General features: G+C 41.9%; 2 protein-coding genes across 3 annotated transcripts in view; both read right to left on the bottom strand.

Annotated features, from left to right (window-relative positions):
• Positions 1-239: 239 nt before the first annotated feature.
• LOC106582949 (uncharacterized) lies at positions 240-2,058 on the bottom strand. Its single transcript, XM_014166593.3, has 4 exons — positions 1,945-2,058; positions 1,359-1,492; positions 798-851; positions 240-714 (listed from the first exon to the last, which is right to left on the bottom strand). Exons 1-4 carry the CDS (start codon positions 2,012-2,014, stop codon positions 670-672), a joined length of 303 nt encoding a protein of 100 aa, XP_014022068.1. The 5' UTR covers positions 2,015-2,058; the 3' UTR covers positions 240-669.
• A 1,591-nt stretch (positions 2,059-3,649) lies between these two features.
• LOC106583019 (protein FAM107B) overlaps positions 3,650-26,343 on the bottom strand; it is a 51,710-nt gene continuing 29,016 nt past the window's right edge. Inside the window, exons 2-5 of one of the 2 annotated variants that reach the window (XM_014166756.3) lie at positions 25,174-25,237; positions 10,057-10,285; positions 5,327-5,486; positions 3,650-5,222 (exon numbers count right to left, since the gene is read on the bottom strand). In XM_014166756.3, coding sequence (XP_014022231.1) covers positions 5,109-5,222; positions 5,327-5,486; positions 10,057-10,285; positions 25,174-25,237 — 567 coding nt within the window. In that variant the 3' untranslated portion in view covers positions 3,650-5,108. Of the gene's footprint in view, positions 5,223-5,326; positions 5,487-10,056; positions 10,286-23,713; positions 23,990-25,173; positions 25,238-26,343 lie in introns of those variants that run through there. The other variant, XM_014166757.3, reaches the window with a different exon arrangement.

The raw sequence follows: 26,343 nt of genomic DNA, 5'->3' as shown, positions 1-26,343 counted from the left end.
AGAAATATTGTAAAATTAGTTGTAAATGGTAAAAGCATTTTGTTTGCAAATCTTCAAAAAGTACATTTTCAAAATATTATACAAATATTTTCCATTGCTCCACATAATATAATTTAGTATATCAACTTCAATTACTTCTCATAGTTCAAGTTTTACCACTCTTAACTGTCAAAGTGGGAAATATTTCCTTTGGACAATTCATGGCTTATAAAGAACTGTACCTATGCAGTTTAAGATCTATGATTCTACGAAGATAACTTGCAAAATCAATGAAGTACTGAGCACCATTCTTACGAAGCACCAATATGAAGGTAGGCAATTATCTGATTCTTTAACTAACATAACAAGTGTTAGCCGTTTTTTGTTAAAAATCAAGAAATACTGTGAAACAAATCTTAGGAAGACTCACAAATCATAAATCAAATGGTTTGACAAAGCAGAGAGAATAACAATATTAGAATAAATCCATCTTTCACTTGACCTTGGAGTTCTATATTTCCAGTATTTAAAGTTTTTATAATTCCACCCATCCCAAAAGATAATGATTAATAAAGTGGAATATTTGGCCTTGCATTTTGTCATTCATTATAGATAAGACCCATGCATCTCCTGTCTGTCTGCTGCAGCTCTCCTGGCGTTTGCCTGATGATGCTACAGTACATCCCAGGACTACATCCCTGAGCCTTCCTCCACTGTAGCCTCACTACCAGGACTCTGAAAACAAGAACCAGAAAACAAAATATTATGGACTGTGTGCACCTTGTTTTCCATAAAAACGTGGAAAACTTGGAACTTACCGAGTTCACCCCTGCCCCAGTGCCGCCATTCAACAGCATCTTCGAACTGTCCTTCTGCGAATTCAGAAAGTCATGTAATCCTCACAAATTGTGTTACACATAGATGGCTTTATGGTTTTACAAAATATAAAGTACTGCATATTATTTCTGTCTGTTGGTGAGTTAGTCAGAGTTGTTCAAGTTCAGGACTAGTAACAGTTCTCATACTAGAAATGTGATATTGTGATATTTCAAGTTGGTGCAAATGAAACAGATGTCAGAGTCAATGTCCTGACCTGTCTTTGTTCTCTTGTATGTTTGAGTGCAGTAGTGGTAGATGCACCACTGCCCTGGAGGATCAATTTACAGAGTCGTGTTTCTCAGTCTGTGGCCCGTATATAGTGATAAAATATTTTTTTTTCAGGAGAGACCCAGTTAGCTGAAACAGATTTAATCAGTTCTAGCTTTGATTTAGCCATCCTAAAAGGAGGAACACTGTAACATGAATTTGAGTAAGACTATAATATTGAGACACCCATATTTACTGTCTATCCTCCAGTGTGTCTGCCAGCCTGAACTCACATAGTGTGAGTTGGCCTCCAGTAGCTCCTCAGCCTCACTGTCCTCCATACTGCAGCCTGCAGGGAAACACTCTGCAGCACGCTTCTCTCTTACTGGTCTTAGGAAGTCAGCCGCTGTGGATTTCCTCAGCAGAGCTACAAAAACAACAAAAAACCCACAGAGGAATATTTTCACCAACACACAGTACTTAATGTACATAGGAATAATGTCTTAAGTAACTAAAATATCAATGTCAAATGTAGTACCGGATGACAATAGTGATAATAGTGATAGAACCAAGTCAAATAATATCAAATCAAATATGAGTACATTTTTACTCCACAGCTTTTTTTTGCTTTTTTTTGTCCTTGCAACACCATCACTTTGATATGGATCACCAGCTCTGAGTCTTACAGAGAGATAGATGTTAAAATAACGTACTTGTATAGCCATTATAAAGTGCTTTGAAACCCTCATGTGGCAATTCAATTACAAATTCCATTATTTGTTTCTATTCAGTACTACCTGAGTGTTCTTGAAACACCTACAACTGAGCTGTTTCCAGTTTTAAAGAAACTTATAATACAGATAATATATGGACTCTTACCTGCTTCACAGATGTAGGTCATGTGCACCATAGCCAGCAGTGGCACAGCAATATCCATACACAGCCTCATTGCCTCTCAACAAGCAAAGTGCAATGCCCCTAAAAGCCCTAGCTCTTTGTATGTTACCTGAGAAAACACCACGCCCCCCAAGCACCTCAACAACATCGTTCATCGTGTGTGTGTGTGTGAGCATGTGTGAGCATGTGTATGTGTGTGTCTGTGTAGACTCTAGACAGGTGGAACAAGGCCAAAGAGGGTGCTCTATTTCTAAGCATTTACCTGTGGATGTGCCACAAGCAGCTTAATTTCAGGTCGAATTAGCTTGTTCAATAAGGAAAAATATATAAACAATCACACATTACTGCACTAATCAAACTGAAGAGCAGACACAAATGTAACATGGTGTGTATCCATGTAAATCCCCATCGCCACAACAGTTATGACACAGACTAGTTGTAAGTAACATATTTCTGTCTTTGCATTTATAAAGTAGAACTTGCTTATCTGGCTGAACTTATCGGTAGTTATCGGTTTCTATAGTATAATCTAAAATAGGATACTTCCACTGCTGTATTTAGCCACTTTGTAAAGAATAGCAAATTCTATTACTCGGATATTAATCAGGAGTCAGGACTGAATGTGGGCACTTTCATTATAGGTCTTCCGTTCGCTGTACCCTTCAGTTCAGGTTCACCAAGGCAACGTTGAAACAATTTGGCTCTTGTGTAGCGGAGCACTACAAATCGGATCCTGAAGATTCTTGAGGATTAAGCACACAGGAGGGTGATAGTAGTTTGAGGACAAAGAGTCTTCTTGTGATGCAGAGTGTCGCATTACTCTACCCCCATAATTATGGGGCCAAAGAATTTAGTGAGGGCACAGGGGACTATGTCTAATGGTGTCTCGCAATGCTTAGCAAACTGCCTAGAGTCGATGTCCTCACCCCACGGAAATATAATTAGCATAATTTAAAAATCACCATAAAAATCATTTTCAAACGAGATATTCTGTCTGTATTACTCATAGCCATCAAGTATTCTTAGGTTAGGGACTGATTCTGAATCATTCTCTCGTGCATTTCACTATTCTCTCAGGGCAAAAATCCTACTCTCATGAAGCCATTCCATTGGATACCTTGGAGAATTTGCATGGTTGGTCAAAGTTGGGGTATTACATTGAGGGCTCAAACCCAAACAAAAATGTCACAGACGGACACATCTTTAGAATTTCAGTGACAATGTACTTTGTACTGCCACAATCTTCCTATCTTAATGAAGGCATAGCAGAGTTGCCACTCACTCTCTCCCAGGCTTTGGTTTGTTTACCTGTTCAGGTGTCACCGGTCCAGAATTCCAGCCTTGACGATGTTGCTCAGCATCTTACTTTCTGGTTTGTAACATTCCATGGGAAGTGGCACTGTAGTGAGTGCCCTGTGTTCTGGTTGTTTGGCACAAGAGACAGCTTCCTGGCTCTGCCTAAAGGGACCCAATAGGGACACTAAACTCAATACGCTGTTGCAAACTTACTGATGGAACTTTGTTTTCTAGAACTTTCAGCCGTGATGGTAGAAGGCTGGATCAGTGGTGTGTTTGTCTCTCTAATGTAGCTCACAAAATATTAATCTCTTTTTCAACAGCATTCAATAAACTACCAATGAATCTAGACATTCTCCGTCCAAATGAATGGTCACAGTGCTACTATCAATGCAGTGTTAGTCCTTTATTTATTTTCTTAGAAAGAAAAGCAATCTTACTTACGCTCTTTGTACCTCCCTTCTCAGATATGTAGTAATTTGATGTTTTATTGTTATTCATAACAATCATTGTGCTATTGAAATAATCATACATTAATAGTCATACTTTTATGCAATGAAGAGACTGAAAAATAAATGAGTAGTAATGTCTTCATGTTTATAACATGTACAGTTTTATACCATTAAACATTGTAAGTGGCTTCAGGAGTCAGTAAAGGCAGAGAACAATATGTGGTGCAAAAAACAAACATACAAATATACGCAATCAGGATAAAAACAAATTCAAACTTAATCATTGGATTTTAAAAAGACAGTATTTAAAAAATGACTAATTCATAATTCATCACTGAAATACATATTCAGATACATAATTTTATTTTCTAAAGTGCCTTATTTAAATAAAATTATTCAATTGATTGCATTTAATTGTGTATCGCTACATAATACTATTTAAAAAGAGCTGTGATAGAATTACAAATGTGAGAATATCTACCTTGTCTCACACCTTTAGCACAAAACATAAATATCACTTTTCAAAATATGTAAATGTTACGAAAAAAAAAGGTGAGATGGGGTTGGAGGTAATATAAATATCTGTGCCTCTTGTGTCTCTTCAACATCACACCAACACTCACATTCACCTATATACTGTACTCTATATGATGCCCAGGTGACATTAAATGATTGATAGTATACCGTTTCATAATGATAGCTTTTCTTGTTTTGAACTTTTTTATTAGGATGACATGCAACTAGGAAGGCACTGTTAGGGATAGGAACTTTCTCTGTGAGAGATTTCACATTGAGATACGTGACCTTAAATTGCATGAGAAGATTATGAATGTGCCATTAAGTTAATTGGATTGTTTCCTGTTAACAATCTATATTGATTGTATGTGCAGGTACAGTGTGCTTCTTATACTGTATCCTAGAGAATGACTCTTGGATATACACAGCTTAAAATGAAAAGTAACCACTGCTGTGACACACTGTAGAAGAACACCCATCTTGGCTTTATTTCTAGAGTCATTGCAATACGGAACACTATGTCCACTAGTGAATAGCTGCTCCCCTCTTTGACCCTCACACTCATGCCAGTTACTCTGGATTGAGATGTCACAGCTATAGTTTGGCCTATGTTACTGACTGTAACAGTAGCCCAATGCAGAGTCAACCTTCCTTCGCTGTCTCTCTCTCTCTTTGTCTCTGCTCTGAGTAGGATAGTGAAGGCATTGTGTCATGGCTTGTCGGCCAGTCCTTGTAACAGGTAGAAGTTCCTTGCTGTTGTCTGAGTTGTGCAGTCAGAACAACACATCACAGCAGTTCTTTGTCCATTCACACGTATAATACACACATGTGTGCAAACTCCAGCAGATTCCAACTAAATTGTATACCTGGACCGGTTAGTCTCTACACCTCTTTCTCTCCATTACTGTGAAAGGACGTACGTCTCAAGTTCTCCTTGACCTTGACAAACTCTGGGGCTTTCACGGTCTCCTCTTGTTTTTCCTGCTCCTTCTCCAACTGAATCAGAAACAAAAGGGAGTTTATTCAATCAATTTGTGACTGATGCCTTTGTAAAATTTCCTATAGCAATATAATTGTATTGACCGATTGATGATTCCTACCTCTTCTAGCTTATCCTTCCTCTTGAGGAGCTCTTGTTCCAGAGGAGAGATCTTCTTTCTGGCCTCATCTTCCTTCCTCTGCTTTATCATTTTTTCCCTCTTCCTGGCCTCTAACACGCGCTGCAGCTCCGGCTTAGACTCCACACCAACAACACCAGTCCTATGAGCCGGCAGAGAAGGTATTTACTAATGTCATATGCATTTGAATTTAACTTCAATGTTTTCATCTTGTCTCCAGCAGAGGTCACTCTTATCATGCTAAATGCTAAATTCTGATTTTGCTCTGTCATCTGATATCCTGTCCTCACCCATTGATTTTCTTCATGATTCTATTATAATAATATGATAAAAATAACCAAATGTGAAAGGATTATGTTGCAGTTTAGTATACAACAATTGCATAGAAGTAGCCTAAAGCAAATTTTCCTGCTGATAAAGGCTCCTGTAGTCCTAACATGAGCGGGCTAGGGACTGGTGATCCATGAGCTGTGTTTCTGTGTGTGTCGCTGAATCTCTATGGTGATGCCAATCCATTCAGATTGGCAGCCTCTTTTCAAATTAGATAGAAAAAGCCAACAGGAAGCACACTGCTGAGGCTCGGTGGTGGGACTTTTGTTCCATCAGGAAGGCAAAAAAACATCCTTCTCAATTATTAAGATACTTTGAATTTATTCAATCACTGCACATGGCCTCTAAAACTGATAAAGAATAAATGCAATATCTACCCTCGATATCTCACATCAGCTAACTTCAGAGTGACAAGCTATTACACTCAGGATAAGATAGGTGTTGAACTCTCCACTGGGCAAAAACTAGTTGAATCAATGTTGTTTCCACGTCATTTCACCGCAAAAAATGATACGTGATTACGTTGAATCAACGTGAAAAACTTATTGGATTTGCAAAAATCCACCTAAATCCAACTTTTAGGTGGATTTAACTTTGAACCTAAATCCGATGACATGGTGACATTTTTGGTTAATTTCACTTTGAACTCATGTTAGTTGACAACTGAACCAAATGTAAATGAAAACAGTAGGTCTCTTGGCAATCCTCCTCTCAGCTCTCCTCTGTGAGACGGCTAATTAAATCAATGTAGTGCCTTCTTCTTCCTTAGGGAGGTGCAGTCACAGGTTTGTATTACGTGGCAGATAGAGGGAGGGCTGCTATGGGAGGTGTGATTAGTGTTTTCATTCATTTTGTCTGTGCTCATCGAATAAGTCGGAGAGGTGTACACAAACAAACATGGAGGTGATTAAAATAGAGTGATTCTGTGTTCATCAGCATTCACTCGCTTCTCTGCACACAAAACAAATAAAAATCAAATGACATTTTATTGGTCACATACACATATTTAGCAGATGTTATTGTGGGCGTAGCGAAATGCTAGCTCCAACAGTGCAGTAGTATCTAAACGCACACACGCACACACTACTAGACTGCTGTGTATAGCAGCAGCCTGTTTATGAAAGAAATACACTACCAGTATTGACTACAATCTATTTTCCCCAAGAAATCTATGGAAGGTGTAGTTCGCTGGCCAACCACAGGACAAGAATAGCACATTAAAAGGGCTGATATCTGAGGCCACTATATTACTTTCTGGTTTCTGTCGTCTATACTCATGACCCTGGGACCACTGACTGCTCTATACCTACTCAATGCTTAGAAATCCATAGATGGGCTCCTGTTTCCTTCCTAGCTACACAGCATTGTGAACTGGAGTGACATTTGAACCCAAACAGGTTTTCTCTCTCTGTGTGTTGTTGACAATGCTTTTTAGTCCCTCTTTTCTCTTCCATCCGCCCCCTCAAATCTCCCAGCCATCAATGCCACTCAATGATACAAAAAGCCTTATCTACAGCGAGAGAGCAAACGAGAGGAGGAGAGAAAAAGCAATCAGAGAAAGGAGAGTGGAGACCAATCAGTTAGAGAGAGAGACTGTTCAGTTTGATGACCTAATTCCTGCACCCCCACCTCAGTGGTGTGGCTTATCTCCCAGCGTTGTTAGGGCTCTCTCTGTTATGGTGCCCAACACAGATTGCCTCTTCTGGGCTTTGACTCTCACAGCCATACCCCTCTTAGCACCAGTAGCAGTGCCAACCCAAGCCCTGCAGATAAATGCTTAATTGAAAGCATGGTGCCATGCCAGCTTACCTCTGAGTATCTGCCTGTCTGCCTGCAGAAAAGCAGACGCTAATGCATGTGTGTGCATCTCAAGGGAAATATAATAATCTGCTGATCACGGCCAAATGGGCCCCTCGATGTGGTGTCTGTTTGTTCTAGATGAACATTGACAGAAGCACCAAAGCAGGCTCAGTGAAAGATAACCTTACATAGCCCCAAGGACATATATGGAATACTGTATGTTAGACCTGAAATTCCTGCTACATTTATCAATTCATTTCTATGTTTTTATATTCTTCCCATTTCTCACTCTAAGAACACTCCAGGTTTAGTGTACTGGTTTTTCCTCTCTCTGTCATATCAATACTGGAAGGTGGACATATTTAATAAGGGTCATATTACTAGAATAGAGGCTGCAGGTGAGACATGCATGTCCTTTCTTGAACATATTTATTTTAGAGTGAATTATGTATTACTAGACTAGTGGGCTATAAACGATTAGTCTGGCTCTCCTGTATGATGATGTTGTTATTATAACCTATTTAGCACCTGATTGATTAACTGACTAACTACAGTGTAATCAAGTTCAGATACACCATGAAAATGTATTAACATACTGTAGATTGATTACAGAAAGGGAAGAGCAGATAGGGGAGGTATTTCACCATTATGTACTGCATTCTATCTTCCTGGGAATGGGGTTTCCGGGCCATTCTATGGCATTATATAATTGTATTCTTCTTGCATGTTGGAAAAGGTTTGGATTCATGTTTATGATCACTGAATACCATGACTATAAATACAAATCCAACTGCATAATGAAACAAACAAGAGGAACACTAGAAAACAGCAGGGCTGGAGGGGCATAAAAGGCCCTCTGTTGCCCACTCTCTTAAAGGTTTGAGTTCCCACTGTCCCCTCAAGGATGGTTGGAGTGCTTGAGCCATGGGGATTTGCCCAGTTCCCAACAACTCAGCGATCGGGACAGTATCTTGGTGGGTTGTCACCTAGCAACAACTGGCTTCTAATTGGCCTGCTAATTAAAGAGATCTGAATGTTGAGAGAAAGAGAGAGAGACAGACGACAGATTTCAATGGAGAGAAAACACTGCTCTGTTTATATGCCTTAAGGCAAGTTCGTGCATATTATGACAACATTTTGTGACGTTTTTGTTCATTTTGGTCTTCGGCAAGGGTTTTTTCGGCTGTTTGTGCACACAGAAATTGTTCTTGCCCCTTCGTTGGTCATTGGTCAACATTAGGGGTTCCTCAATGAAGTGTTTGTTGTCATACAATGATAGACAACTCATTTTTATGCAAATTTCACTACAGAATTACTGCAACAAACATCTTAGATGTAAAATTGTGCGACTATGATCTCCTCTGCAATAACGTCCAAATTAATGACAGATTTCTTTAGTTATTTTATATTAATTCTGACTATTTTGAGGAAGTGTATACTGGCTACAGCGTCTCAAGATGAACAAACAGAACTATTGTCGCTTTTTTTGTTTTTCAAGCAAAAATCGTTACATATTTTTCATCCCAAGATCCAAATACAGCTGATTCTCTGTAGTCATTTAGAATTCCTATTTGAGACCCTTTAAATAGTGGGTGGGGGGGATTAACATCCATCTCCCCCAAACTCTTTTAGATAAAAAGGTGCTATCTAGAACCTTAAAGGGTTATTCGACTGTCCCGATAGGAGAACCCTTTGAAGAACCCTTTTTGGTTATACGTAGAACCATTTTGGGTTCCATGTAGAACCCTTTCTACAGAGGGTTCTACATGGAAGCAAAAAGGGTTCTACCTTGAAACAAAAAGGGTTATCTGAATAACCCTTTTGGAACCCTTTTTTTTTTATAAGAGTGTACCCAACCTGGCATGTTGAAAATATCCTGCTTCCTGGGAACTAAATATTTTGGGAACGTTTAAGTGTAGTTACTAGCATATGTTGTGAGTGGATCTCCAAGACCCCTTTCAGAAAGCATTTTGGAGGGGCAGTTTATGGGGTTCTAGTCAGGAGAGAGAGAGAGGGGAAATGGGAATGTTGCCTATGCTGTTACACTTTGTTTCAATCATTATGACCCTTTTTAAACCCAATCCTTTCTGTTTGTTATGTTGTTACAATAAAGTACCTTTGGCTTATATAATTGAGAAGTGGGATTACACCATTGTAGCATTACGATCAGTTGTCATCTGACCTTTCTTGACTAATGATGTCTATGTTTTAGAATGTACTTCTCCTTTTATGTAAATCTGTACATGTTTAGGTACATATAGTTATTATGAGTAATCCTGGATCTCTTTATTTTTGTAATGCCTTGATATGGGTATGTGCCTTTAATGTCATATCATATGGATCTGTAATGGGGCATTACCGTAGGAAAATCCATCCTCTCATACAAAATGATTATTAGTGATGCAAAACATTACAGAGGGCTTGGCTTAGAATGCTGAATGCCTTGTCAGGTTGACCTGTGTGTACACACAGATGTACACACAGAAGAGCTGGAAAACACTGATAGCTAGATTGCTGGATAATAACCTCAATCAGCTGTCCCATCCAAGATTTTGTATGTGACTGTTGGGTGGGAGTTGTACCTTTTCTGGCTCATTAGCAGCTCTCGTTGGAGGTCCTGGTGGCTTTTGGAGGCTTTCACTGGATTAAGGAGCTTTTTGGGCTTGATGAGATCATGATCTTCCTCCATGTAATTGGGCTGGGGGATGTAGCCAGCCACTGGGGGCTGGTCCCTTTGAGGGTAGTCCTGAGGTGGGTGGCTCCCATCCTGCCTGGGCTGCTGCTCCCACTGTAGGTTCGCATAGGCCGATGCTGTAGGAAAGAGAGTAGAAGAGAGGGTGGGACAGGATGAATGAACAGAGAAAGATACCAGTATTAGTGATTGCGAAGGGAAACAGGGTAATCATGTACTAGCAATTGAGGCTTGAGCGAGGGAAACAGGAAGGTGGCCATAGGTTCCACATTCCCATAATGGGGCAATAGCCGCTGCATCCACAGAACAGGAGATGGGAAAATATTCCTGCTCATTGGCACACATTAGCAACAGCTGAGCAACGGCAGGTGATCCGCAAGGCACTTGGCTCTGTTTGGGATCTTTGGAGCTGTGGGTTGAGATGCTGAAACGCTAGTTTACACCCTCTTCGCTAACTGTTAAACATACACTCACGGCCAAAAGTTTTGACAATGACACAAATATTAATTTTTACAAAGTCTGCTGCCTCAGTTTGTATGATGGCAATTTGCATATACTCCAGAATGTTATGAAGAGTGATCAGATGAATTGCAATTAATTGCAAAGTCCCTATTTGCCTTGCAAATGAACTGAATCCCCCAAAAACATTTACACTGCATTTCAGCCCTGCCACAAAAGGACCAACTGACATCATGTCAGTGATTCTCTCGTTAACACAGGTGTGAGTGTTGACGAGGACAAGGCTGGAGATCACTCTGTCATGCTGATTGAGTTTGAATAACAGACTGGAAGCTTCAAAAGGAGGGTGGTGCTTGGAATCATTGTTCTTCCTCTGTCAACCATGGTTGCCTGTAAGGAAACACGTGCCGTCATCATTGCTTTGCACAAAAAGGGCTTCACAGGCAAGGATTTTGCTGCCAGTAAGATTGAACCTAAATCAACCATTTATCGGATCATCAAGAACTTCAAGGAGAGCGGTTCAATTGTTGAGAAGAAGGCTTCAGGGCACCTAAGAAAGTCCAGCAAGCGCCAGGATCGTCTCCTAAAGTTGATTCAGCTGCGGGATCGGGGCACCACCAGTACAGAGCTTGCTCAGGAATGGCAGCAGGCAGGCGTGAGTGCATCTGCACGCACAGTGAGGCGAAGACTTTTAGAGGATGGCCTGGTGTCAAGAAGGGCAGCAAAGAAGCCACTTCTCTCCAGGAAAAACATCATGGACAGACTGATATTCTGCAAAACGTACAGGGATTGGACTGCTGAGGATTGAGGTAAAGTCATTTTCTCTGATGAATCCCCTTTCCGATTGTTTGGGACATCCGGAAAAAAGCTTGTCCGGAGAAGACAAGGTGAGCGCTACCATCAGTCCTGTGTCATGCCAACAGTAAAGCATCCTGAGACCATTCATGTGTGGGGTTGCTTCTCAGCCATGGGAGTGGGCTCACTCACAATTTTGCATAAGAACACAGCCATGAATAAAGAATGGTACCAACACATCCTCCAAGAGCAACTTCTCCCAACCATCAAGGAACAGTTTGTGGATGAACAATGCCTTTTCCAGCATGATGGAGCACCTTGCCATAAGGCAAAAGTGATAACTAAGTGGCTCAGGGAACAAAACATCGCTATTTGGGTCCATGGCCAGGAAACTCCCCAGACCTTAATCCCATTGAGATCTTGTGGTCAATCATCAAGAGGCGGGTGGACAAACAAAAACCCACAAATTCTGACAAACTCCAAGCATTGATTATCCAAGAAAGGGCTGCCATCAGTCAGGATGTGGCCCAGAAGTTAATTGACAGCATGCCAGGGCAGATTGCAGAGGTCTTGAAAAAGAAGGGTCAACACTGCAAATATTGACACTTTGCATCAACTTCATGTAATTGTCAATAAAAGCCTTTGACACTTATGAAATGCTTGTAATTATACTTCAGTATTCCATAGTAACATCTGACAAAAATATCTAAAGACACTTAAGCAGCAATCTTTGTGGACATTAATATTTGTGTCATTCTCTAAGCTTTTGGTCACGGCTGTACACACATGCAAACCCCAGAGGGAATGCCAGGTTCACTGAGCTTTGACTTTTTTTTTTTTTTTTTAATTACTTCATAAAGGTGGGGTGACTATAACGCAATCCTAAGTGACATGGGAAGTGCATGAGATTTTGTCACTCCCCAGTGCTCTTAATGGAAGTTATAGAATCATTCATAGAATGTTGGTTCCATTGTTAGGATGTCAATGGTTCCATCAGAACATACGCAGATACACTCAATTACTGAAAGTATGTGATCACCTGCTTGTCAAACATCTCATTGCAAAATCATGGGCATTAAAATGGAGTTGGTCCCCTCTTTGCTGCTATAACAGCCTCCACTCTTCTGGGAAGGCTTTCCACTAGATGTTTGAACATTGTTGCGGGGACTTGCTTCCGTTCAGCCACAACAGCATTAGTGAGGTCGGGCACTGATGTTGGGTGATTAGGCCTGGCTCGCAGTCAGTGTTCCAATTGATTGCAAAGGTGTTCGATGGGGTTGAAGTCAGGGCTCTGTGCAGGCCAGTCAAGTTCTTCCACACCGATCTCAACAAACCATTTCTATATGGATCTCGCGTTGTACATGGGGGCATTGTGACACTGAAACAGGAAAAGGCCTTCCCCAAACTGATGCCACAAAGCACAGAATCGTCTAGAATGTTGTTGTACGCTGTAGCATTAACATTTCCCTTCACTGGAACTAGCCAAAAACATGAAAAACAGCCCCAGACCATTATTCCTCCTCCACTAAACTTTACAGTTGGCGCTATGCGTTGGGGCAGGTAGCGTTCTCCTGGCATCCGCCAAACCCAGATTCGTCCGTTGGACTGCCAGATGGTGAAGTGTGTTTCATCACTGCTCCAGAGTCCAATGGTGGTGAGCTTTACACAACTCCAGGCAATGCTTGGCATTGCACATGGTGATCTTAGGGTTGTGTGCGCCTGCTCGGCCATGGAAACCCATTTCATGAAGATCCAGGAGAACAGTTCTTGTGCTGACAATGGTTCCAGAGGCAATTTGGAACTCGGTAGTGAGTGTTGCAGTCCTGTTCTGGGAGGTTGTGTGGCCTACCACTTCGCGGCTGAGCCAGTGTTGCTCCTTACAGTTGACCGGGGAAGCTCTAGCAGGGCCAAAATTTGAAGAAGTGACTTGTTGAAAAGGTTGCATCTTATGACGGTGCCACGTTGAAAGTCACTGAGCTCTTCAGTAAGGCCATTCTTATGCTAATGTTTTCCTGTGGAGATTGTATGGCTGTGTGCTCGATTTTATACACCTGTCAGCAATGGGTGTGGCTGAAATAGCTGAATCCACTCATTTGAATGGGTGTCCACGTACTTTTGTATATACAGTACCAGTCAAACTTTTTTACCCCCGTATTCATTCAAGGGTTTTTCTTTATTTTTTCTATTTTCTACATTGTAGAATAATAGTGAAGACATCAATACTATGAAATAACACATAAGAAATCACGGAGTAACCAAATAAGTGTTAAACAAATCAAATATACTTTATATTTGAGATTGTTCAAAGTAGCCACCCCTTGCCTTGATGACAGCTTTGCACAATCTTGGCATTCTCTCAACCAGCTTCACCTGGAATGCATTTCCAACAGTCTTGAAGGAGTTCCCATCAATGCTAAGCCCTTGAACTTATCTGGCCAGGTTTTGTAATGTTTTGTCACTAATTTTGTGGCACAGGGTCTAGTTGCATTACTCTACATGCAGCCAGAAACAGTAGCCGCAGCATCGCCCTTGCAAAAAACCTGCAACAGATTGGCTAGTGCCATAATAAATACATTTGCAGCTCCAAAAATGGTTTGGTATTCAAGAATATTAACTGTTTACTTTGCAAGCTCATCAGCAATGGGGCAACAATTACTAACATATGCCTACTGGTATTATAATTTTTTTTGTACTTATGAAGCTTGCATTTGTAATTTGTTTAAAATGAATTATTACTGTGGCGAAGACGCATCATAGGCACGGCTCTTCACTTGCACACTCCAAACTCCCGCCAATGGGGAGTTCTTTTTTTCTCTTGTTGAAATGTGTGTTCTTGCTTTCACACGTTTGCATCGGCCCTATGTGATAAATCTATATTCCATCTAATACTATAATAATTCCTAGCGTTTCATCATTCCATCCCTGTGCCTTGCATTGCAACACGTAGACATTTATGTTTCATGTTTGATAGACCAACAATACATTTTAATTTAGCCAACCATTTCTTACCCACTGAGTGGGCACAACGTTTATTGTGCACATGAACATTCACAAGACTCATGAGGTAGAAGTTATGTTTATTTAACTCAATGTATGGTTTCCTTTGTTCATATTTTCTGGGTAATATCAGAGTTCCATGTGTCTGTGTACTATGTCGCTTGTCATTCATGGTTGTGCGTAATAGGAGCGCGTGCACCTCAGTGGGTATAGAAATAGGCTACGTGGCCTGCGCTCCACGCTTTGCAGTCAGAATGTTGACTAAGAGAAAATGATTGTTCCATGTATGCATGGTGTTGAAGTATCATTAATAATCATTAAGTCTGATTAAGATGAATGTACCAATGGATCTGTAAATTGCCTTTTACATTGTAGAACCATTTTATTGGTTGTAATTGATATAATGGTGCCGGAGGAGATGGCTGCCGTTTTATGGGCTCCTAACCAATTGTGCTATTGTTTGTGTCTTTTCGTGTTATTCCTAACTCATTTTGTACATAATGTTTCTAGCACCGTCTCGTATGACCAAAAAGAGATTCTGGATATCTTAACAGCTATTACTCACCTCATACTGGTACGAAGATTCTTTCTTTAACAAGTCGGATGCAAAGGATTTACTTCAGACACCGGACAAGACCCAAACCCCCATGAAGAAGAGACAGAGATATAGGGGTCGTAGATCGGAAGGCCTTGTAAGAATCCAACGGCGAGTGTGTAACCCGCCTCTACCATCAATCCTATTAGCCAACGTGCAATCATTGGATAATAAACTGGATGAGCTCCGATCAAGACTATCCTACCAACAGGACATTAAAAACTAATTTCTTATGTTTCACCAAGTCGTTGCTGAACGACGACATGGATAACATACAGCTGGCTGGGTTTTCCATGCATCGGCAAGCTAGAACAGCTGCCTCCGGTAAGACGAAGGGTGGCGGTCTGTGTCTATTTGTCAATAAATGCTGGTGCACGATATCTAATATTAATGAAGTCTCGAGGTTTTCCTCACATGAGTATCTCATGATAAGCTGTAGATTACACTATTTACCAAGATTGTTTTCATCTATATTTTTGTGCAACCAGAGGAAAAAAAACTAGACCACCTTAACTCCACACACAGAGACACGTACAAAGCTCTCCCTTGCCCTCCATTTACCAATTTTTTGACCATAACTCTATCCTCCTCATTCCTGCTTACTAGCAAACACTAAAGCAGGAAGTACCAGTGACTCGCTCAATACGTAAGTGGTCAGATGACGCAGACAAGCTACAGGACAGTTTTGCAAGCACAGATTTTTCCGATGACCTTTAGGAATACACCACATCAGTCACAGGCTTCATCAATAAGTGCATTGATGCCGTCCCCCCCACAGTGACCGTACGTACATACCCCAACCAGAAGCCATGGATAACAAGCAACATCCGCACTGAGCTAAAGGGTAGAGCTGCCGCTTTCAAGGTGCGGGACTCTAACCTGGACACTTATAAGGAATCCCTCCAACAAACCATCAAACAGGCAAATCGTCAATACAGGACTAAGATTGAATCCTTCTACACCGGCTCCGATGCTCGCCGGATGTGGCAGGGCTTGCAAACTATTACGGACTACAAAGGGATGCACAGTGAGCTGCCCAGTGACACAAGCCTACCAGACAACCTAAAGGACTTTTATGCATGCTTCGAGTCAAGCAATGCTGAAGCGTGCATGAGAGCACCAGCTGTTCCAGACGACTGTGTGATTATGCTCTCTGTAGCCGATGAGAGTAAGACCTTTAAACAGGTCAACATTCACAAGGCCACAGTGCCAGGTAGATTACCAGGACATGTACTCTGAGCATGTGCTGACCAACTGGCAAGTGTCTTCACTGACATTTACAACCTGTCCCTGAACGAGTCTTTAATACCAACATGTTTCAAGCAGACCACCATAGTCTCTGTGCCCAAGAACACCAAGGTAGCCTGCCTGAATGACTATCGACCCATAGCACTAACGTATGTAGTCATGAAGTGCTTTGAAAGGCTGGTCATGGCTCACATCAACACCATTATCCCCGAAACCCTAGACCCACTCCAATTTGCATACAACCCAAACAGAGCCACAGATGACGCAATCTCTATTGCACTCCACATTGCCCTTTCCCACCTGGACAAAAGGAACACCTACGTGATAATGCTCTTCATTGACTACAGCTCAGCGTTCAACACCATTGTTAACTCAAAGCTCATCACTAAGCTAAGGACCCCAGGACTAAACACCTCCCTCTGCAACTGGATCCTGGACTTCCTGACGGGCCACCCCCAGGTGGTAAGGGTAGGTAACAACACATCTGTCACGCTGATCCTCAACACGGGGGCCCCTCCGGGGTGCGTGATCAGTCACCTCGTGTACTCCCTGTTCACCCATGACTGCATGGCCAAGCACGACTCCGACACCATCATTAAGTTTGCCAACGACACAACAGGCCTGATCACCAAAAATGATGAGACAGCCTATAGGGAGGAAGTCAGAGACATGGCAGTGTGGTGCCAGGATAACAACCTCTCTCTCAACGTGATCAAGACTACAGGAAAAGGAGGGCCGAGCATGCCCCTCTTCTCATCGACGAGGCTGTAGTGGAGCAAGTTGAGAGCTTCAAGTTCCTTGGTGTCCACATCACCAACACACCAAGACAGTCGTGAAGAGGGCACGACAACACCTATTGCCCCTCATGAGACTGAAAAGATTTGGGTCCTCAGATCTTCAAAAAGTTATACACCTGCACCATCGAGACCATCCTGACTGGTTGCATCACCACCTGGTATGGCAACTGCTTGGCCTCTGACCGCAAGACACTACAGAGGGTAGAGCGTACGGCCCAGTACATCCCTGGGGCCAAGCTTCCTGCCATCCAGGACCTCTATACCAGGCGGTGTCAGAAGAAGGCCTTAAAAATTGCCAAAGACTCCAGCCACCCTAGTCATAGACTGTTCTCTCTGCTACCACATGGCAAGTGGTACCGGAGCACCAAGTCTAGGTTCAAAAGGCTTCTTAACCTCTCTGGGCCAATGGGACGTTAGCGTCCCACCCTAGTCAACAGCCAGTGGAATCGCGTGGCGCGAAATACAAATACCTCAAAAATGCTATAACTTCAATTTCTCAAACATATCCATTACACCATTTGAAAGATAAGACTCTCGTTAATCCGTTGTCCGATTTCAAAAAAGCTTTACAGCGAAAGCAAAACATTAGATTATGTCAGGAGAGTACCCTGCCAAAAATGATCACACAGCCATTTTCAAAGCAAGCATATATGTCACAAAAACCAAAACCACAGCTAAATGCAGCACTAACCTTTGATGATCTTCATCAGATGACACTCCTAGGACATTATGTTATACAATACATACATGTTTTGTTCAATCAAGTTCATATTTATATCAAAAACCAGCTTATACATTAGCATGTGATGTTCAGAACTAGCATACCCACCGAAAACTTCCGGTGAATATACTAAATACTCATGATAAACGTTGACAAAATACATAACTATTATTTTAAGAATTAAAGATACAGAACTCCTTTATGCAATCGCGGAGTCAGATTTTAAAATAGCTTTTCGGTGAAAGCACATTTTGCAATATTCTGAGTACATAGCTCGGCCATCACAGGCTAGCTAATTTGACAACCACCAAGTTTGGGACAACCTAATTACTATTAGAAAAATTGGATTACCTTTGCTGTTCTTCGTCAGAATGCACTCCCAGGACTTCTACTTCAACAACAAATGTTGTTTTGGTTCCAAATAATCCATAGTTATATACAAATACCTCCGTTTTGTTTGTGCGTTCAGGTCACTATCCGAAGGGTAATGCGCGAGCGCATTTCGTGACAAAAAATTTAAAAATTCCATTACCGTACTTAGAAGCATGTCAAACGCTGTTTAAAATCAATTTGTATGCTATTTTTCTCGTAAAATAGCGGTAATATTCCAACCGGACAACGTTGTATTCATTCAAAGACTGAAAGAAAAAAATGGAGAAGTCTCGTGAACACCCATCTCAGTCTCACTGTCCCCAGGCAGGCCACTTACAAACTCTGCTGCTGTACTTTGCCCAGAGACAGGAGACACGTCATTCCACTTTCTGAACGCTTTAGAGAGCCAATGGAAGCCTTAGAAAGTGTCACGTAACAGCACAGATGCTGTAATGTTGATAGAGATACAACAGAAGGACAACAAATTGTCAGACAGGGCATTTCCTGCATGGAATCTTCTCAGGTTTTGGCCTGCCATATGAGTTCTGTTATACTCACAGACACCATTCAAACAGTTTTAGAAACTTTAGAGAGTGTTTTCTATCCAAATCTACTAATTATATGCATATTCTCATTTCTCGGCAAGAGTAGTAACCAGTTTAAATCGGGTCCATTTTTTATCCGGCCGTGAAAATACTGCCCCCTAGCCCCAACAGGTTAACAGCTTCTAACCCCAAGCCTTAAGACTACTGAACAGCTAACCAAATGGCTACCCGGACTATTTGCATTTTTACTCTGCTGCTACTCTCTGTTTATTATCTATGCATAGTCACTTTTCCTCTACCTACATGTACAATTACCTCAATTACTGTTGCTCTTTAATTATTTGTTATTCTTCTATTTTCTTTTTTTTCTTTCTTTTTTACTTCAGTTTATTTTGTAAAAACTTTTTTACACCTGTTTTTCTTAAAACTGCATTATTTAGGGGCTTGTATGTAAGCATTTCACTGTTGTATAAGGTGCATGTGACAAATAAAATATTATTTTATTTTTTATTTTATTTTATTGTATGGTCCTGTGGGACAGATGCTTATATTATGTAGGCCTACCTGTTTGAGCTCCTGTTAGACAGATTCGATTTGGTTTCTCATGGGGAGGCTGTACAGTCAAGCCCTCTACCTGTGTTTGTTCAGATAGGACAGGTTAAGCCTGATACAGAGGCTATATATTTTTGGCTATTGCCCGTGTATATTTGGTAAATCTACTTGTATATTTTGTATGAAATGGCGCTAACACCATTGGATCACAAAGACTTGTAAATAATTCTACACTCTGAACATGTCAACCTGCCTTGCCTTCTGCTGATTTCATGCCCTTTCGACTGCTACAAGATCCCTATTTTACAACTACATAGGCAAATCAAAATTTGGCTATCTGGTAGCCTCAATAACTAGACAAAGATTTGTAGTTGAACAAGTCATTGTATGTATAGATGTTTTTTTAACTTGACCTAAGACTTGAAAACGTGTGACTGGACTTAGAATTCACGACTTGGACTTGACTCGAGACTTGACCCGTTCTACTTCAAATCAAAATCAAATCAAATTTTATTTGTCACATACACATGTTTAGCAGATGTTACTGCGGGTGTAGCAAAATGCTTGTGTTTCTAGCTACAACAGTGTAGTAATATCTAACAATTCACAACAGTACACACAATCCAAAAGTGAAAGAATGGAATTAAGGAAAATATAAATATGTTCGGAGTGGTATAGACTAAAATACAGTAGAATAGAATACAGTATATACATATGAGATGAGTAAAGCAAAAATATGTAAACATTATTAAAGTGGCTAGTGTTCCATTATTAAATTGGCCAATGATTTGAAGTCTATGCATACGGGGCAGCAGCCTCTAAGGTGCAGGGTTACGTAACCAGGTGGAAGCCGCCTACTGATGGCTTTTTAACAGTCTGATGGCCTTGAGATAGAAGCCGTTTTTCAGTCTCTCGGTCCCAGCTTTGCTCCTGTATTGACCTCACCTTCTGGATGATAGCGGGGTGAACAGGCAGTGGCTCGGGTGATTGTTTTCCTTGATCATTTTTTGGGCCTTCCTGTGACATCGGGTGCTGTAGGTGTCCTGGAGGGCAGGTAGTTTGCCCCCGGTGATGTGTTGGGCAGACCGCACCACCCTCTGAACAGCCCTGCGGTTGCGGGTGATGCAGTTGACATACCAGGCGGTGATACAGCCCGACAGGATGCTCTCAATTATGCATCTGTAAAAGTTTGTGAGAGTTTTAGGTGCCAAGCCAAATTTCTTCAGCTTCCTGAGGTTGAAGAGGCACTGTTGCGCCTTCTTCACCACACTGTCTGTGTGGGTGGATCATTTCAGATCGTCAGTGATGTGTACGCTGAGGAACTTGATGCTTTCCACCTGCTCCACTGCGGTCCCGTCGTTGTGGGCAGGGGCGTGCTCCCTCTGCTGTTTCCTGAAGTCCACGATCAGCTCCTTTGTTTTGTCGACATTGAGTGACAGGTTATTTTCCTGGCACCACACTCCCACAGACCTCACCTCCTCTCTGTAGGCTGTCTCGTCATTGTTGGTAATCAAGCCTACTACTGTTGTGTTGTCTGCAAACTTGATGATTGAGTTGGAGGCATGCATAGCCACGCAATCATGGGTGAACAGGGAGTACAGGAGGGGGATGAGCATGCACCCTTGTGGGGCCCCTGTGTTGAGATTCAGCAAAGTGGAGGTGTTGTTTCCTACCTTCACCACCTTGGACTCAACTTGAGACTCGGACCTTGTGACTTGAGACTTGCTTCTGACTCGAGTAATAATGACTTGGTCCCACCTCTGGCTGTTTCTAAAGCAGTAGCGATTTCTAAAGAAGCTTACTGTACTCCAATTCTCTGCTGGATCTCTACACATCTCTACACAACCACTCATACAGTGAGAGGAATGTGTTCTCTATGGGTGTACTGTGTATGTACTATGTGTGTGTAAAATAGACAAGACTCTCTCAAAAGATCAAGAGAGAGATGCAGAATGTCACGTGGGAGATGGACACGTAGGTGAATTCAGTAGTTCTTCAGTCATATAATCCTGACTGTGGTTGTATTGATTTGACATTTAGACCAAGCTAGATGTCATCTCAATGCACCCTGGGTAAGTTAATTGTACCTCTGTGCCCTGAGTCCATTGTCCAGTTGCATTGGGATAATGTGTTTAGAGGGTGCTCTGATAACCCTCGAAGAGCATGGGAAATAATATTTTCCTCTTGGTGTCTGTGGCAGGAGAGCAGGCTCAGGCTACAGTGGCTAGAGAAACATGAGCCCTTTCAGTCCCCATCCTCCCACAATCTGCAGCAAACCATTTTTATGGCAATGTAATTTGAGTCGCTGTTTGTTCTTTTAAATGCTTTTTTTTTGCCACTATTAAGTTATGTTATCCTGAGTAAGTGGTTATTGTAGTGAAAGCAGGCTACACATTGTTTGATTATACATTACTTTGGGAAATTAAGGTGAAATGGCTTGGCCTATCAATCAATTATTTCCTTATGACTTTCAACCAAGGCACATTCTAATGTTTTTCAGTGAGATTTACTTCCCTGGTATTCTAGGAAGTGCATGCAGATGGCTTGGGTAGGGAATTTATTAGTTCTGACGCTATGCACCTTGGGAGGAAAAATCAGAGCGAAAGAGTTCTCAGATTGTATACAAACAGAACACTGGTTGTCGTCGTGGCAACGCAGGCTCCCACCGGGCAGGGTGGGAGAGTTGTTTTCCCAGAATACACTGTGAATACAGATTGACGACACACCATGAAATTCAGACTGAGGCTCCATGAAGTCATTATCATTAAAAAAGGCAGGGGTCTAACCTCGTATCAGCAGCAGCCAAGGAAGACGGATGTTAGGCCTAACCAGACAGGCCATCAGAATCATACAGTTCGCTACTTAGAATTGTGACTGTAGAGTTGAATTAAACACATTTTTCACTCAGGGTTACTAGATTAATTAGTGATACGGACAGAACGGTACACACATTCTGCTTGAATAAGGGACCCAAGTACATGGTGTGTATGTTTAAGTAGAGTATGTTACTGTTGCCATACTCATGCAGGGCAGTCGGTCACACACCCTCTGATAACATGCCCGGCAGGCAGCACAGTTTATTTGACTTGATCACACCTCAGCCATTATACCACAGAGGTGAACCCAGTGTTATTCTACTTAAATAAACAAGACATCCAGATACTGCAAGTGAAATTACAGAAAAATAGGTTGCGAAATGTGGAAGTCTCATACAGTTTGAGCAATATATGACAACAGAGCAACCATTGATCAGTTTAAAGTGCACATGGGAGGCCCTGCACTGTCCAATTGACGGACAGTGGACGTAAGGCTTTTCTGCACAGAGCACGTGTTAATGTCCCAAGACTCTCAAGGGTACAAAACATGAAAATTCTGCTTGGACATTATCTGAATTAATCTATCTGAAGTAAACATCATCCTCAAAGCCAACTCCTCATATATCTCCCTCATTAACTTTAAGCATCAACTATCTGAGAAGCTTACCGATCATCATACCTGTACACAGCCCATCTGTAAATAGCCCTCCCAACTACCTTATCCCCATATTGTTATTTATTTTTTCTCTGTTGCACCCCAGTATCTCTACTTGCACATCATCATCTGCACATCTATCACTCCAGTGTTAATGCTAAATTGTAATTATTTTGCCTCTATGGCCTATTTATTGCCTTACCTCCCTAATCTTCTACATTTGCACACACTGTACATAGATTTTTCTGTTATCGACTGTACGTTTGTTTATGTGAAACTCTGTGCTGTTGTTTTTGTCGCACTGGTTTGCTTTATCTTGGACAGGTCGCAGTTGTAAATGAGAACTTGTTCTAAACTGGCCTACCTGGTTAAATAAAGTTGAAATATATATCTTTTTTTAAAACACTTTATTCAAGGATTACGGATTACAAAATAATCAAATTAGGTGATTACAATTGCTATGCTGTCATCATCTTGCCATGTGAAGTCAGAGAGCTTTGTGACACCTTGTTGTGTCCAACAAACTGTTAACATGTCAATCTGCGCTGCTGTGCCAATGCATCAGTCATAGATATAAGCTAGCTGTCCACAACTGATTTTCTGTGAAACTGATCTAATGCTTTTTGTGTCACAACTTCGAGTATATTTCGCTCCATGTTTGTCTGTTCCAGGCACTGCCAATGAACCCTCTTAGATTTGTCTGAAACACGTTCTCCCCATAAATAGAAACTGATAACAACATCTATATAGTATCTACAAAGTTCCCACCAGCTAACCTCAATAATACATCCCACTGTCCTTGCGAAACCATGTTGTATTATCAACATACTGTACAGATCTCACTACCTTCTCTGTACTTGCACAATTTCCCTTTCCCCTAAATAAACAAAGTCTATAACATATAAAACACTGTCCTGCAAAATCTGGCTTCTGCTGATCAGCCCTGCTGTTCTGCCATAGTGACAGAGTGGAGTCTGGCTCTGCATGGGTCTTACCTGACTTGACCAGCACGTCCCTGGGCCTCCCAGACTGGCCAGGAGGGAACAGGCTGTGGCTGTGGGTAACTCTCTGTGCCATGCCTCTCTCTGTGTCTCTCTCTCTCTCTCTCTGTCCGGGTGTCTCTGTGTGTCCTGTCTCTGAAACCTAAATGTCTCTGTGTAGAAGCCCGTCAGAGGCAGGGCTGCTGCAGCACTCCTTTAAACTTCTGTGCCCAGGCTAGAGTAAACAGTCACATGACCCTGGGCATTCCACTGCCCCGCCCCTACCTCTCCTTCCCTCCCCTCTGTGCTCTCTCCCTCTCCCTCTAATATTATTACTCTCTCTTTTGCCTCTCCCTTCCCTCTAACATGCTGTTGGATACTCTCTCTCCCCCTCTCATGCTCTCTTTCTCATGCTCTCTCTTACACATTTTTTATCTTCTGTCTCTCTCTTTCTTTTCCTCTATCCTCTCATGTTCCCTTTCCCTCTCCCCTACTCTCTCTCTTCAATTATTTCTCACTATTTTCTCTCTCTCTTCCACTACCCCCTTTCTCTATTTCCCTATTTTCGCTCCCCCTCTCCCCCCACTGTCTCTCTCCGTCTCCCCCCTCTCTCTGATCCTCAATGGTCTATAGCTGGTAGGATTAGCAGAGAGTTTAAGCTCTCTGGCCCAATGCTCATATTAACCATAAATCATCTGGGTGCTTTCATACTCAGCAGAGTGTAGTACAGTAGACAGGCTGGCTGTACTGCGAAAGGGCACACTGGGCTGTTCATCTCCACATTACTTTTTCAAGGCCTCTGCTTTAAGGGGGATGTATAATGTATACAGCATTAGCTAGGCTACGTAGAGATGATGAGCTAGCCTGCCACCACCCAGAGGGTTATCATTATCACTGTGATATTTTTCTCCTGACAAAGAGAGGGATACTTACCACTATGGAAAAGATAACTGGGTGACAAGTTGTTCACTGACTTACTTGTTACAGTTATAAATATTGCTTTTCATTAAACATATCCTTAGTTTTTCAACAAAGTGAGACATGGGATTAGGATTTCAAAAAAAATCTCTTTAGCACTCTGAAGAAAACTCTCCAAGACATGTTGACTTAATGTTGGACTCTTAAGTCTCTGTCGAGTACCACATAGTCCATTTTATTTCACAAAATCGACATAATCAGAGTTTATCATGTTAGCACAGGTCCTGAATTGTGAGACTCTTGTAAGACTCTTAAGGTTCTTGCTGGATGATTTGGACCCTTTAAAACATGTGTTCATGCATAACACAAACACTGTAACCAGACCAGTAAACAGTCAAATGTGCCAAGTGTGTGGAAGACAGGTGAGTGGAGGGCCAGGTCCATTACTCTTCTATGTACATGGAAAGGCTGATAACACAGGATGGTAACTCAGAGGTGCTTAGGCTTTACTTCCCAGACCTGTTATTGTTTCATGACACTTAGAAGGCCAGACGTACCTGTGCCATTCCGGTGCTTTCCGTTTTTCACACGCTGCTGCTGTTGGTTGATGTTGTACGCCTTCTGCAGAGAGAGGGGTGGGGGGGGGGGCAGAGATCAGTTCAGACAATACATCCGACCCTGATAATTTGATCATATCCGCCCACCATGCTTGTGACGTCATTAGTGTCTCTCCTCATTGATTTGAAATGGACATTACCGGTCTGGGGTCTATAAACAGTTGAAGGCCACTGGCACAGTGACAACAGATCTGAAACACTCCTCCATTGGTGTCCTGTCCCTCTCTCCCCTCCATTCCTCCTCCATCCCTGTCATTTCTACTCCTCTTACTCATTTTACTCCTATCCATTCCTCTCTTCATCTTCCTCCATCCTCCTCACCTTTATCCCCATACCTCTACTCCATCCTGTAACTGCTTCATCCTTCTCCCCACATCCCCTCCCTCCCTCCCCTCCCTCCCTCCCTCCCTCCCTCCCTCCCTCCCTCCCTCCCTTTGGCAGGGCTCCAGAGGCCTGGTTGTTCATAATGAAGCATTGCAGTACAGCCTCTTCACAGGGGTGAGCTGAGCTCCATTCAAAGGGCCTTTTGGACGCCCTGTCGGCTGTGTGAAAGGTTATTGTGTTGCCGTCTACGGTTGCTAGGTGAGGCCTTCTCAGGCTTGGTGTGGTGACAAGGCCCTTACTGTCTTGAGTCCCCCCCACCAACCCACAACCTGGCATTACTGGGGTGGGGGCATTTCTGTTAATCCACTGGTGGGGTATGGGGTGAGTTCTGTGTCTTGCATGGAAATGGAGAGTTGGGGGGATGGAGGTTTTGAGGTTTCTCCTAAATATGCCTTTGTCACCGTATTGGGACAGGGTGTTCCTCATGTACTCCCAACTCTAAAATGTTCTGTGAATATGAAAAATGATAAATAATACATGTCCTCACATGGAAAATACATAATATCTGTTGATTGTGTCATGTACTATGATACACATTTTTTTTTTGTGAAATGATCAAAACAGAGTCTTCAGTCATGATAATGTCTAAAGACATTTATTTTTTTCATGGTAAATGGAATACATTTTTGTAAAATTGAATAGTTATAATAGAAAATAATAACTTTTTTGCAGTACATTGCTCTTTATATGAATGCTTTCTCTCATTGCTTTGAATTACAACAGAGT

This window comes from Salmo salar, chromosome 22 (genome assembly GCF_965601325.2).
Source record: "Salmo salar chromosome 22, fSalSal1, whole genome shotgun sequence".
Taxonomy (NCBI): domain Eukaryota; kingdom Metazoa; phylum Chordata; class Actinopteri; order Salmoniformes; family Salmonidae; genus Salmo; species Salmo salar.
This window is presented reverse-complemented; position numbering and strand designations above follow the sequence as displayed.